This window comes from Zingiber officinale, chromosome 3A, assembly GCF_018446385.1.
Source record: "Zingiber officinale cultivar Zhangliang chromosome 3A, Zo_v1.1, whole genome shotgun sequence".
Taxonomy (NCBI): Eukaryota; Viridiplantae; Streptophyta; class Magnoliopsida; order Zingiberales; family Zingiberaceae; genus Zingiber; species Zingiber officinale.
In genome coordinates, this window is record NC_055990.1 from 131,564,069 (window position 1) to 131,579,793 (window position 15,725).

At 35.8% G+C, this 15,725-nt stretch overlaps 1 protein-coding gene across 7 annotated transcripts; it reads right to left on the reverse strand.

Annotated features, from left to right (window-relative positions):
- Positions 1-9,570: 9,570 nt before the first annotated feature.
- On the reverse strand, positions 9,571-15,097 carry LOC122052456 (double-stranded RNA-binding protein 1-like). 7 transcript variants are annotated; one of them, XM_042613986.1, is made up of 7 exons: positions 14,678-15,097; positions 11,399-11,616; positions 11,092-11,311; positions 10,661-10,774; positions 10,316-10,390; positions 10,185-10,250; positions 9,571-10,106 (listed from the first exon to the last, which is right to left on the reverse strand). In XM_042613986.1, exons 1-7 carry the CDS (start codon positions 14,958-14,960, stop codon positions 9,811-9,813), a joined length of 1,272 nt encoding a protein of 423 aa, XP_042469920.1. In that variant the 5' UTR covers positions 14,961-15,097; the 3' UTR covers positions 9,571-9,810. The 7 variants fall into 7 exon arrangements, with proteins under 7 accessions (XP_042469920.1, XP_042469918.1, XP_042469917.1 ...); XM_042613984.1 differs by having other exon boundaries at positions 10,316-10,402; XM_042613983.1 differs by having other exon boundaries at positions 10,316-10,402; positions 10,652-10,774.
- Between the last annotated feature and the right edge of the window lie 628 nt (positions 15,098-15,725).

Genomic DNA, 15,725 nt, shown 5'->3' on the forward strand with positions numbered 1-15,725 from the left:
CAATGTGTTCCTTGAGGTAAAGTATCACTCGCTCCACCAGGAGTTCGGTGAGTTGTACTGATCTGAAACCAACGGTTAGGCTGTCAAAGCTCTAACCTTTGCTTCTCACATCGTTGATTATAGAGGAAAGATTGCAAAATTTTGATTCTTTTTGCGGTTGTCAGCAATGGACTGAGTCTGCGTGGGAATCATTAGCAGGGAGGTGGAGAGCTTGGCGATGAGCAAGTACGAATTCACCGCCGAAGTAGTGATTTAGATCATATTTCGAGACAAGAGTTAGGGAGCAATGGAGACAGGCAGAGAGGTATCGAACTACCGTGGCTCGCATAGAAATGAACCTGGATGACATGGAGAAGGGTCGAGATTCTGGACATCATATAAACCCTAATCTACCAGCTCATTGTATCACCATGATCAATTCTAAGGTAGTGTTTTTTTTCAAGGGATGGAAATAGAGAAACAAAAATTCAAAAGGGTAAAAATGGAATACAATTTTCTTACACTTCTTAGTTTCAAGTGAAATAATGTTTTTACAATTAATGGATCGTTTTGTTTAAATTTGTGAATCGGAATAGTAATGAGATTGATTAAGAGGTCAATAGGAATGAAAATCAAGATTATATTATCAGTGTTTGTTTCGAATCAATATCAATAATGAGAATCAAATAAATTTTTAATTTTACTCTTAGTACTAATGAGTTCAAATTTATAATGAACAACAACAACTATTGTTGCTATTCAAAGGCGAAAAACCATTGGAGTAACCAGCACATTGTTCACGTTTCAAAAACATGAATTGAATTTCATGATTACTGTTCACGTTTTGTTTCAAAACGTGAATGACTTTCTACGGAGAGCGGGAGTTACCGGCAGATTTCCTTGCATGAGCAACAGTACAAGAAGGAAGGAAGAGCCGGTGGCACAGTGTCGCGGCACAAGAATTTGGCCGACGTAAATAGATCCGACGTAGGGATGTTCGACCGGCGCAGTCTCCATCAGTAGCAGCTTGGTCTTGGCACCTATTTGAGACAGCAACTTTAGCCGACTTCGAAGCGGCTGGTGGCTGGCGGAAGGGCCACTGACTGGTGTCAGACGTTGGCCGGTGGAGTTGGGTGGCGGCAGTGAAAAAGGCAAAGCTCCTTTTCCTTTTTGTCGGCGGCAAAACCCACTATAGTTATTTTTGGTATTAAGAGAATATTTGATTAATGAAAATAAAGTAATCAATTGATTGAGAGATCGATATAGGAATGAGTGATTACCAAGTATAAAAATACATTCCTTTATTTATATTTTTATTTATATAATTTAAATATTAACAATGATAATCATTTATTTTCATTCCTATTTTCGACCTTTATTGTCTTACCCCAAACGTCCCTTAATATTTATTTTACTATTTAATTATTTTCTTTATAGACAAATATATAATTTAAAATGATAAAATAGACAATTTAATATTTCATTTACTTTTTCATCTTTACCTTTTATCTTTTACAACGAAATTTCTATTTTTTTCCTTACAACTTATCTCTTATTCAAAATATTTTTGTACGTAGGTTTTTTTTTAAGACAAAAGAATGAAGGCAACTTCTTACGTTAGACCTGTTATTAAGGTATTCAGCAATGCTTGATCTCGCATGACAAACTACATCAATTATCGATTGGCACAGATGAAATTTCTCATTCCACCACTAACACGGGTTGTCATTTCTCATTTCACCACTGATACGGGTTGTTATGAGCACGTCTTTCAGGTGATGTGATAATTAAAGCTAAGAAGAGGGGGTGACGTCTAGACCCGATCGAGCATAAGGTTATGTATATATTCAAACGGGAAGGATCAGTCGGACGCTAAGATACTTAGCCTTATCTAAGATATAACGTACGATTGGCCAGATGATAGCCAATCGAATATAAATTTCTCTGTATATGCCCAGGCGAAAAGTATCGGTCGGGCCTAGAGGAGCTTAAGTATATCAAGCTTTCAATATGTAAATGGTCAAGCAAAGGACGATCGAATGAAGGCTTCCATGCATATGCTCGGACGAATATAAATTCGTCTGGGCCTAAAGACATTTAATCTTGTTTAGTCTATGACATATGATCAGTAAAGCAAAGGTTGACTGAAGGCTTCCATGTGTATGCCCGGACAGATATAAATCCGGACAGGCCTAAAGGTGTTTAGCCTTTTCGAACCTTCAATATATGAATGACCGCGTGAAGACCGACTGAATACAAGGTTCTATGTATGTGCCCGGTCGGACTTAAAGGCGTCTAGTCTTATCAAGCCTGTATTATATGAATGGTCGGACAAAGACTGACCGAATAATGATATGCTAGGTCTAACGTATTCACTCGATCAAGAAAGGCCAGATGGGCCTAAATAGGCTTAATCTGGTCAGGATTCCTGAATACGACTAGCGAGATAAAGGTTGGCTAAATATAATGTTCTTTATATGTATATATTCAAGCAGGTAATAACCGGCCAGGCTATCTACCACATAAGGTATTCCAAATATATGATCAGTCATATTCTAAATATATGACCGGCCAGGTTATTTACCATAGAAGGTATTCTAAATATATGATCGGTCGGGTTATCTACCTGGTCGGGTTATCTGCAACAAAAGGTATCCCAAATATATGATTGACTGAGATACATGTAATAGAAGACTGGTCGGGATATGTGACCGGTCAAGATATGTTCAGTAGACAAGTGGTAGACAACATTAAGACAGCCTCACAAAGTTGTCGAGGAATATTCCCTCAAAGCCCCTTCATTGAGTAGTTACAATGACGTACTCTCGCAAGCACTTCATGAAGAACTCAACTCACAAACGACAAAGAAGGTACATCAAAGCAAGAAGTTCAGGTTGTACTTTTCTCATCTCCTAATAAACTCTAACAAACTGGGGACCAACTCATGACTATGAAGGTTAAATAAGGTAGTATAAAAGGGGGAATCCTCTCCGTTGGCCAGGTACGCAAACAGACTCAACCCTAACTCTCTGCATTTGAAGCTCTGTTTTCTGCTACTGTTACTCTTCCACCTGCAAGAAAGGAAACTAACTTAAGCGTCGGAGGGCCTAGCTAGGGATTCCCACCCCAGTCTTAGGTCACTAATGTTTTGTTGACTCGTCTAAGTATGCGCAGGATCGTCGAGGAGTTCTTCTAGATCTCTAGAGGTTCATCGTCCTTGGAGCAACCACCTAGCAAAACTAGCATACCATCTTCCAGCTTTCGGACATGATCAAATTTGGCGTTGTGGGAATCTTCGCCTGAATCTAAAACTTTAAGATGAAAGAAGCTGGGAAACTTACTACTGTTACTTTAACACAAGAAGATACGGATATACTCATCGAGACCCGATTTCAAAGGGCGTTGCAACAACAACAAGCAAACACTGGTGATACTCTGCCACCGCCACAACCTGCAGCATCTGCAAGAGTACATCACCGAGAGAGGCGGGCTCAAGAGAAGGATCCAGCTCAGGTACTTCCTGCACCTCTCTCCCCTCTCCGTTGTCCTAGGGCGTCATTTCATACACCGCTAGAACAAGTGGAGCTAGAGGATCTGCATCAGGGATCTTCTGGAGAAGGGCATGTTCGTAATAGGCACAGAGGAAAGGCCCCAGTGAGTGATAGTTCGGTGGAGAAAACTGTCACCCTATTTTCTCAGTGAATATTAGAAGACCCGTTACCAAAACATTACCAAAATCTGAGCATCGGGAAGTGATCTGGTGTGGAAACATATCAAACCGGTAGGAGACATCAACAAGATAGAACCCCAATGGGGAGAACCTTTTAAAGTGATACAAAAACTCACCTCAAGCTTTTATTATCTTGAAGACGCTGAAGGTCGAAGACTAGATAAACCTTGGAATGCTAATCACTTACAATCTTACAGAACTTAACAAGTAGGCCTGTAACTTATCCGTATATTTTATCCAACTTTTTCATACAATTAATGAAAAGTGCAGGTATAATGTTTATATACTCTCCCGAGTGAGTGAATTGATTCTCCCTCAATTGTCGATCGGCGATCTTAAGGGGTGACTGGGCAGGCTCCCTTAAGGGACGATCGGAGACATTTTAGTACAATGCTAAATGATCAGAATCTGGCCCGCTAGAATATACTTTTAAGATCATTCTCAAGGGTATTTAAATAAAATTATCTCTCTCCATATTACTAATTAAGTACAACTTAAGATTGCTATTACAATCCATTTTCTAACTGGCCATATTTTAGTCAGTAAGATTTACTATTTTTCTATAAACCTAGTCCTAAGATTTTGAGACAAGTTTATAAAAAAATTATAAATCTACCTATGTATTAAGAGAGGAGTTATAATGAAAGATTTATAACATAAATCACATGTTATAAAGTTTTCGTTGAAGATGCTCTTAAATGAGGTCGGACACTGAGATGACTCATATCAAATTGAAATTGAAGTTTTTTTTACACATTAAAATTTTATCGAATAAAAATTAAAAGACCTTCTTTTAACAAAAAAAAATAAAAAAAATCTAATTATATATAAAAAAAAATTATTTATTTCATTTAAATTAAAATTATTATATATAAAATTTTATTATATGAAAATAATATCTATCAACTTATCAAAATTACTTAAACTTCATTAAACTTAATTGAAATTAATTATAATCATTTTAAAACAGCTATAACTTATATTAGCTACGTAGTTAAACAACTAGCCATTATAATACTAAAAGTGAAAATATTTTCAGAATAACAATATAACAAGACGCCGTTTTAGCTCTTTTAACTTTTTCCCATTCTTATTTCGTTTGAGATACTTAAAAATAATAAAATTATAAATCAAGCATTTAAAAAAATAAATTAATTTATACTTGCGATTTATTTTGATGGCACAATGAATTATTGTCAAAATTTTATATTGACACTTAAGATACTAGGATATATTTGATGCAAATATGGAACCCGAATCCAATTGTACATCGCACTAACTCTTATTCCATGAAAAACATGCAAGAATACTGTAATTTCTTGAGGGCATGAAAAGTTCACAAACAGTGCATATGAAAGAGATGAAAGCGTTTACATCAAACAGCATCTCCCTTAAAATGCAAATGTATATTAGAATCACAGAAGTATAGATGATGACCACATTAAAAGTATAGAACAATTGTCTTGATCGATTTTAGAAATCCATACTGACCGCTACCCAGCTATTATCACTAAAGGGTAGAGCGATTCCACCTTCAGGTAAAACCATGGGGATAAACTTGGACTCTATTGCACAGCAGCGAGAGACTGCTTCCGCGCAAGGGAAGTTCGCTGTGTGATTGTGAACTTATGACAACTGGAGCAGTCAGGACTGTAGGAATGATGTTGAGCTGCCAGATTCAGGGAGATCTTGTAGAGGTTGTTTTCCATTCTTACTAGCACTGATACGCTCTGCTTCTCCACAGGATCATGCTCATCTGGCCATGATCAAATGCTCTAAAAAAAAGGCAAATTGAAATAGGATTTTAATTAATATTGAAAGCGAATGATTCACCTTGCAGAATTTCTTCAATTGTAGTGACACTTGCAGGTTCTTAATTCTCGACATGGCCATGATCAGCTGCAGATCATTTAGCTAACTATAAACAAACATGATGAACACCTATGACCTGTAGCATGTATAATGGTTCGCCTTGGAGGATTTCACCAATTTAAATGGCACTTCCAGGTTCTTGCATCTGTGCATGGTCATGCGCATCCTATACACAATCAACTTCAAAATTTTAGCAATTATAATCAGAATTGATAAAAAAAAAAAAAACCATAACCATAGTGTTTTAATCTAGTTGGGTTTGACCTTTCTGAATTTCAATTGCTGGCTCTCATTCCTGTACAGGATCATGCACATCTAACCTATGATAAGCTGCAAATTTCAGCTATTTACAGCATTTTCTTTGCTAGAAGCATTAAAGCATCTGAACATGGCATCAACTCCTTTTCAATCATCTTATCATAGAAAATAAGTGCTCTCTGTATACCACCTCTGTTACAGTATGCTGTGATCAATGAATTATACATGCAGTTAGTAGGAGTCAAACCTTTCCTCCCCAAAATGCCAATAAATTTCTCAGCTTCACTCATTTTTCCACATTTGCAGAGGTTTTGAACCAAGGACTTATAGACCCTCATACTGAGCTCAAGACCCATATGCACAATCTCATAGTAAAGTGTGATGATTTTCTGATAATCTCCCATAGTTCCATAGCCATCAATTAGAATCAAATATATTTCCTGATCAGGGACAAGCCCCATGTTAAATAAAGATGTCAGAGTTCTGTTGGCTTCCTCAATATTTCCTACTATACAGAGTGTATCATCTCATTGCAACTGCCAAAACTGGGCAAAAATCCACCTTCAAGCATCTTTTCACTATATCTCAAGCACTGATTTGCCCACCCATTTCTCGACAGACCAACTATCAAATGATTATATGTCTCATCATATGGTTTCAGTCCTATTGACACCATCTCTTCCATCATTTGAACAGCCTCTTCGATTCTTTCTTCCGCGGAATAAAATCCTATTAGACAAGTTTAAACATATGAATTCAAGCTGCATCCCCTGTTGATCATTTCGTCCTTGGATTGAAATGCCGAGTCCAGTTTGCACAACTTGCAATAGCTAGCTACAATCAAAGAGTATGCAATATCATCAAACATCATGTTTCTTTGCAGCATTCTCTTTAAAAGAGTGATTGCTTCTTCAGCCCTATCCTCCTCAATGATCCTAAAAGCCAGTGTAGTGTTCACAATAATGCCAGGGGCACATCTACTCCCACGAATTATATCCAAAACACTCAATAACTTTGGCAAAACCCCTTCCTTGAGCATCACATCAATCATAACTTCAGTCGTTGTTTGATTTGAGTATATTCTTCTTACAAACATATATTCAAATATCTTCCAAGCCAAATTATTCTGATCAGATCTCTGTGAAACATGAAGCATTGTGTTAAAGCTAATTATATTAGCATCCAGCCCATGATCTCCCAAGTATCTGCAAGCATCAAACGCATCATTGACCATTCTCTTCTTCGAATACACCTGCAACAAAAGATCAAAAATACGATGTCCCGGAAAAACTGCTTCGTAAGTGCCGAGAAGCACCTCCACAATCGATGCATGTTTAGATGGAACTCTCTCTGTATACTTGCTGACTGCCGACTCCAGCAAAGCACGTGCATCGATAAGAAGGCCAGAACGAACAAGGACATGAACAATGAAGCAATAAGATCGCAGGCCGTGTTCGAAATGTTTGGTCTGGGGGCACCAGTGGAAGAAAGTTAGCGCCTTTTTTGCATCTATGGGTTCCAAGAGGTAAAGTATCACTTGCTCCACCAGGGGTTCAGTGAGTTGTACTGACCCGAAACCAGCAGTTAGGATGTCTAAGCTCCAACCTTTGTTTCTCACATCGTTGATTATAGAGGAAAGATTGCAAAAATTTGGTTCTTTTTGCGGTTGTCGGCAATGGCTTGAGTTTGCGTGGGAATTCTTAGAAGGGAGGTGGAGAGATTGGCGATGAACAAGTATCAATTCACTGCTGAAGTAGCTGTTTGGATCATATTTTGAGATGAACATCAATTTTGCCCTATTGATCCAAAAAATATTTAACTTGGAAAGAAAAAAAATGTTAAGCAATTCAATTTGAATTCACAAGTGAGAAGAAAGAAACAGTTTAAAAAGTAGAATCAGAGTGCAGATTCAATGTAACAAAGAACAAAGAGTAAAGAGTCTGAAGTCATTGCTTTGCAAACTCTAGGGATTAGTAGCAATGTGCAATCCAGAGACAAAATTTATTGAAATATTCTAACAAGAAACTTAAAGAGTTTTAGGATAAGCTAACCTTCTCTTCTTCAGCCTCTCAAGGTTATCCCTCAGCATCATGTCCAAGGCATTTGAAACAACCTGAGAATACCTGCAATCTTTGTAATCTTTCTTCCTGTTCAAGAACCAATCAGGAATCTTCAACTGGCGTGGGCTCGCAACAGCTGTCATCATATTCTCAAGTTTAGCAGCAGAAAGCTCGCCAGTCCTACAGAAAAGTAAAACTTACTAGCGTAATTAAATAAATTCAGAAGATTACTCTGGAGCAGCTTAATCAAAGAATATTTATAAAGAAAAAACTTTTAGATCCTTTCACTGTAACAAAAAGATGAACTTGCAAAGATATTTAAAGGAACACTAGGATCAACAACTTCCAAGGATAACAATCCATAGGAGAAAAAGAACAACCTTTTGTTCATGTTGACGTCGGCCTTCTTGTAAACAATATTGGCGAAGCAGCGGCCAATACCTTTGATAGAGGTAAAGGCGAACATGCTCTTCTGCTTCCCATCAACGTTCGTGTTCAGAACACGAAAATATGCTGGAAATCCTCGTTGGCGATCAGCGACTACCGAAAACAAAAAAAATATAAAAAATCAACTAATTACTCGAAAGAAGGAAAAGGCAATTCAAGATCGAAACAACCGGGAGATTCATGTTGGCGACGTCAGCCTTCTTGCAAACAATATTGACGAAGCGGCGGCGGCCAATACCTTTGATAGAGGTAAGGGCGAACATGTGATATTCTGCTTCCCATCAACGTTCGTTCGTGCTCAGAACACGAAGAATATACTAGAAATGCTCGATGGCGACCAGTGACTGCAACAATAAAAATAAAAAATCCACTAATTACTCGAAAGAAGGAAAAGGTGGTTCAAGATCGAAACAACCAGTAGATCCATCGTATAACTCACCATGGTGTCAGCTAGGGTTTTACGCTCTTCTTCTCGCTCTGAGCGGTGCAAAGCAAAGAGCGAAAAACTAGGAACCAACAATCTATTCATTGGGGTAAGAAGAGTTTGATTTCATAATCTTGTTTTTCATTGGCTAAGAGTTGGTTTAACAAGTAGGTCCCACGCTTTCCCATTTACAGTCCGTCCAGTGCCTCGCCAACCTTACCCAATTCTTATTTGATTTAAGTTAATTAGAAAATAAAATTCAAATTTTAATTTCTTAAAAATCAAGCAAAATTTCAAAAAACGAATTTATTTATGCTCAAAATTTATTTTGAAGGCACAATGAATTCATTCACAACATAGTAAAAAAGAAACTCAAGAGATTAGGATATTTGATGCAAATTTGTTCAATAAATTGAATCCAATTGATATCTCCACTAACCTATTCCACGAAAAACATGCATGAATACTGTAATTTCTTAAGGGCATGTAAATATCATAAATTCTAAAAACAAAAAAAAAAACACAAGTGAAACCATCCCTGGCTGTCTCTAGACCACACTGTTAGGAATGAATAAATCAGAAAATCAAAACAAAATCATCATATCAAAAAGTATTTATGCCGGCTTCACCAGTACTAAACGGTTCAATTTTGCAAATCTACCAGTGGTGACATATGGTGACAGGCTCTGCTATACTCCGAACTCTGAAGGCAAGAAAATTTCATAAATAGTTCATATGAAAGGGTTCATAGCATATGCATTAAAAGGCAACTCCAAAATGCAAACGCATAGAAGTATTCGTGGGCACAAAAGCATAGATGATAATATTAAAAGAAAAAGGAAAACAATACTCATCAAAATCAATTCAAGCCACAAACCATGTGTAATAAGATGTCTTTCTACGAACCAAGGAATCTGTCTCTGCACATACTGATATGGAAAGAGCATACGTAGCAATGACCCAGGAAGCTGTCTGTGCCCTATCGTATTGTTATAACATGACAAGGTCTGCTGCCTAAAGAACAATTGCCTTGATGGATTTTAGAAGTCCAAACTGACGGCGACCCAGCTATCATCGCTGAAGGGTAGAGTGGTTCCACCTTCAGGCAAAACCATGTCAGCTTTGCGAGGATAAACTTGGACCCTATTGCACAGCATTGAGCGACTGCTTCCCGCCATGGGAAGTTCACTGTGTGCGATTGTGAAGTTATGACGAGTGGAGCAGTCAGGACTGTAGGATGATGCTGAGCTGCCAGATTCAGGGAGATCTTGTAGGGGTTGTTTTCCATTCTTACTAGCACTGAAATGCCCTTGCTTCTCCACAGGATCATGCTCATCTACCCATGATCAGATGCAAAAAAAAAAAGGCAAATTGAAATTGGAATTTGATTAATATTGCAAGTGCAATGATTCACCTTGCAGAATTTCTTTAATTGTAATGGCACTTGCAGATTCTTGATTCTTGACATGGCCAAGATCAGCTGCAAATCAATTAGCTAACTATAAACAAACATGATGAACAACTAGAGAATGTAAAATGGTCCACCTTGCAGGATTTCACTAATTTTAATTTCACTTCCAGATTCTTGCTTCTGTACATGGTCATGGTCATGTTCATCTTCTGCACCATCAACTTCAAAATTTTAGCAATTATAATCAGACTCGATAAAAATCCATACCATAGCGTTTAAGACTTCATTATGTATGCCAAATGCAAAATTGTTATAGCTACTCATGAGTTGGATGGAAGATGGAGTATATGAATGAGGCTCAATTTATAAGCATTATATGTTGTTTTTATACATTATATAGTGCTCAGACCATGCATAGACAAGTATACTTAAGTTGAAGAATAAGTTAAACAAGAAAATCATCTACCCACCAATACAACCTGTCTTTGAAGAGTTTGTGTTGATTATTGGCACTAATGTTGAAGCAGCAGGTTCAGATTCCATATGCTCTTCCAATATTGAAGATAAATGGGAAGAAAATCTGCTTGACCTACCTGAAAGGTATTAAATAAAACTGATTTTTTAATTCCATATAGAATAGCTAGATAAAGAATCAAAATAACTTCAAAATCACTTGAGCTGATGGTCTAAACAATATATACAATTCTCCATTAGTTAAAGAAATTTCTAAAGTAAATTATAAAACAAAAAAAATTATTAAATAATCTCACACAACCCTTACCATCATATTTTGACAGGGGGTAATACTATTAAAGTTTCTAATAAGACAGGAAAAAAGTAGTTTCCATCCATACTACCCCTACTGAGAAATCATAAAATGACATATTTGAGGGGGGAAACCATAACTTACTTTGGTAAAGATAAGAATATGCGATCTTTGCAGCATTCGTTTCTGCCTGTCTCTTGGTTTTCGCTGCATCTCCCTGAAATAATTTGCCTTTGATTTCAACAGTGGCAGAGAAAGTAGGAACATGACTTTCACCATATCTCGTTGTGTTATACTCTGGCATAGGCAACCCTTCTTTTTGTACTAATTCCTGCAATAGATTCTTGTACATAATGCCATCATCCTGCAAAAGAAAAAAAAACAAATTAATGAATCAGAGCCAATTGTTAATTGTAAAAAAAATAATGCTTAAAAAGCTGAATCCTTGCACCTGCTGATCACCAAACAATGACATCAAAGCAACTTTTGCAGCAGAATGTTCAGCTTCCTTAACAGTATGACAATATGATGTGCTCTCAAAAGTTTGCTCATCAACTTTAACAGTAGCTTTGAATTGAAGAGCATGACAAACATAGGTATATGTTGGTAGACATTTAGCTTGCTTCTGAAGATATATCTGAAGTTGGTTCTTGTATGAAACTTGATTGCCTTTCAACAAATTCAACAAAATGTCATTATTATTGCAGCTTGTGGAAATACATGATAGAGTTACAAACAGAACTAACTTTAGATTATACTAATTTTCAAACCATATGTATTTGAAATTAAGGATTCTTTAAAGCACCTGAATTTCACATCTGTACACTGGGAAAAGAATATTTTCCACTGAAGTAACAATATTAATTTCAATAAATAGTTAATTAATCATCTTCCATGATCCTATTTGGCATTAAGAAATATTTTGCTAATTATATATATATCTTAAAAGAGTCCATAATATTTGGAACAACCACTGCTCGGTGGCAATGATGATATATTGCAAGAAGATGTAAAGTTAAACCATATATAAGAAACTTGATGGAAAACTTTTGAGCAAACTTCCATCAGCTCTGAAAATTTCCAGCTCATAACAGTAAGATAGATCTCTTGCATGAGGAGGGCATAAATACCCCAACAAAAATACAAACTAAAAAACACATTTTGTAAAATTTGTTTTATCCAATAAACAACAACAACCAAGCATTTTCCCACTAGGTGGGGTCGGCTGTATAAATCCTTTTACGCCATTGAGCTCTATCTCCTATTATATCATCATCTATATTCAAATAAATTTTATCTTGTTTTATTGTTGCTAACCAATAAACAAAAGCAAAAAAATTAAAATAGAAATAGCATGCCCAAAGTAGTCCAAGGCTAAGTTCTATTTGTGATTGTCCAGTCCAATTTCAAGAACGAAAACATGCCTGATGCAACAAGAATATCATAACACAGAAAAGCTCAGACTTTAGACTCACCTTAGAGGGAAAATATTATTAAACTAAAAGATTAACAAATACATGGGATCCTAATCCCATTTATAGACTTGGAATAAGATCAAATCGTCAAAGAAAAAGTCTGCTTTACCTCTAATATTTAAAAAAAAAACTTTTAAAGGCTTTATTTTTTTTCTAAAAAAAAAACTAAAACGAACTTTTACCGCTCTTGAATATCAAAGAACATATAAAAAATTTTAATTCAACAATATCAAATTGAAAATAAAAATCTAAATTGATCTCCAAATTGAGTCCATGATTTTATACTTCTCACCCAACTATTCAAAAAAAAGTCATATATCATAACTGGAATTGCTTGAAGGCATAAAAACTTTTCACATAGTTCTCAATGATAACTTGAAAGAATTTGAATAAAATAGCAGATCCTATAGAGTGTCAAAGAAAAGAGGTACTTAAGACACAAAAACTAATGATTTCATTGATCCAAACCAAGGTGAAGGGAAAAAATGAGATGGTAACACACTCAAACATATAGCATCTTCTTCCCAAGTAAATTAGCATTCAAAATATTCCACCGAAAATAAAATTATCTAACTAGTTTAAAAACTATTTATCATAGAAATTTTGTCATCTAAGTTTTATGGTACAACTATATGGAATAGTTTCCTATGGAGACTTTCAAATGTTTAAATTTATAGGACAAATTGTCAATATTATACTAGCATAAGTAAATTATTAGAATATCACATGTAAATCACTGCATGACCATATACTTAGCATGCTTAATATGAATAGGTCTTACAAGTGCAGAGAACATTCTGAAGTCGGAATGTACAAGGAACAAACAGGCACGCATCACAAAATTTCTCATCTCCATCTAGCAAGTAGGAATTTAATTTGTATGAAAATAAAGTTGCTCTTATTTACTTTGGTATATCAATTATCAAAATTTATCTGAAAAAGGATATAAATTGATAATAACATGGGCTACTAAAATTGTTTCCAAAAGCAGCATGTGCTATGCAAGGCTTTGCAGTATGCATATGTGATATGCACCATCATTATTTGGTCAAAATAAAAGCACAATTAATCTACCAATTATGTAGATATATAGCAATATGTGACCACATGTAGATCACATCTTAGATTGGATCAAGTAAATTCTTATCAAGCATAATCATCTTACAAGTTACAAGCAATGGAATAGGTTGGACAGGAAAAAAATAAATGATAAATGGTTGACTTTATGTAGCATCCCTGCAAATTTGAGTGAATAACAAAAAATCAAAAGAAACCTTGAGTACAAAAGGCCAAACAAGATCCATAATCCATTGGCTACAAAAAAGCGGAAGAAAGTGCAAATAACTAGTTGATTGATAATTTTAAGAAAATGTAACACCAAAAGGGGCAGATTATTCTATTGAGAAAACAACAAATAATGTTTTTTAAGCATAGAGGAATTAAAATCTTATTTTTCTGGTATTATTCATTAAGTTCTTTTACCTATTGTGTGATTGTTTAGATTTATTAAGTTCTTAAACATTGTTTAAATTATAAAAACTCCAAAAAAAAATTGTCCATACAATTTTCAGCAACGTCCTATTCTGTATCGAGGTTATGATTATGTTGTGCTTGCGAGCAACCTACACACTATGTGTTGACCCTACTGCATACATCCAGATGTCTTTTCAAAATTTTGGCTATACAGTAAATTTATATCATGTCTCACTTAACAAGATCAATAAAAAAAAACTTTAGAGGATGTTTTGATATTATAAAGTTTATTTAATTTTTTTCGAATTGCATTAGAAAAATCTGCTGCGGCAACTAGAGCAGCAATCCAAAGCTAGTCATCCACCATAAAAAGAGATATATGCATATGAAGATAAGCAGAGTACTAAATGGTGATTTGAAAAACTTGAATTAAGCAAATTATCGATAAAATGCAAGCAAACATGATGCTTGAAAGTTATAGCTAATTTACTTAATCAGTCAATTTTAAGCCACTAAACTAGAAGATGCCTCTCTATGCTACGCTAGCTATACACAACGGAAACCTACACAAAACAAGAGAAAACAAGAGAAAAAAATGTTAGCAAAACTTAAAAAATGGGAAATTTTCGATTTCAAATACAAAGATCAAATAGAAGAAATTCGATTTAAAATTCCGCCTCAAGCAATGCGCATATTCCATAGAACCATTAATCAACCGAGCTTCCCCATCAAAAAAGAACTCCCAGACGCAAAATACAAGATACAAAAATAGAAAAGCTCACCAAGATCTATAGGAAGGGCCGGTGCAGGGGTTGGAGGCGGTGGTAAGTCCACGGGCGGCGACTGCGGGACCACGTCAGAGAGCTGCTCGAAAGCGACCAGCGCGGCCTTGTTCTGAGCTTCCTTGCAGGTCCGGGAGAGATCGGGGGAGTGGAACGAGGAGCCGTTGACGGTGACGGTAGCGCTAAAGCGGAAATTGTGGGCAGGGCCGTCATGTGAGGTGGCGTACTCCGGAAGCGACCATTGCCGGCGCTGGCAGAGCTCCTGGAGCCGGCTCTTGTGCATATCCGGGACGATTCCCGATTGCGATCGGCGACGAGGAGAGGAAAATGGGAGGGGGAAATGAATCGGAAGTCAAAGTAGCGGTGGAATTGAAAGGGTAAAGGGAGGGTTTTGGTGGAGTGCAACCGGCGGTGTAGGCCGCGCGACCCGATGAGACTGATGGGATGGTTACATTTACTAAATAAATCCGATAATTAAATAAAATTGGGCAGAGAGTCTTCATGAGTTCATATTATTTTCGTGTTTAGAGAATAAAAAACTTCGACGTATCAAGTTGTCAATTTCATTCTCGTCTCGTGAATAGATGTCATGTCGTACAGAGGTTTATACAATAGTTTAATAATATTCTCATATTTAAAAATATATATATATATTTGAATAAAAATTAAAATGAGGTCTATCTGATTTAATAACATCTCTAATAATTAAAATTCTAAATAATTTTTTTTTTTCAGAATCCTAATATATCACTTCAATAATATAAAAATTTATTAAAAATATGTAAAGCTTTAAATGAGTTTTCTTATGATTCAATTCATAACATGAGCATGACTTCATGAATATTACATTAAATTCGAGACAAAAAAGTATATTTATATTTTTATTACTATTTTTAAACTAAAACCTCAAACCTCACCTACACGATGGTTGAAGACTTTTTATTCAACATTTTAGATTTTACAAAACTCTCATAAACCTTGCATTGAAGATGTCTTCATAATCATACTAATTTTTTTAATAAAAAAACGTCTCATCCATATGCCTATA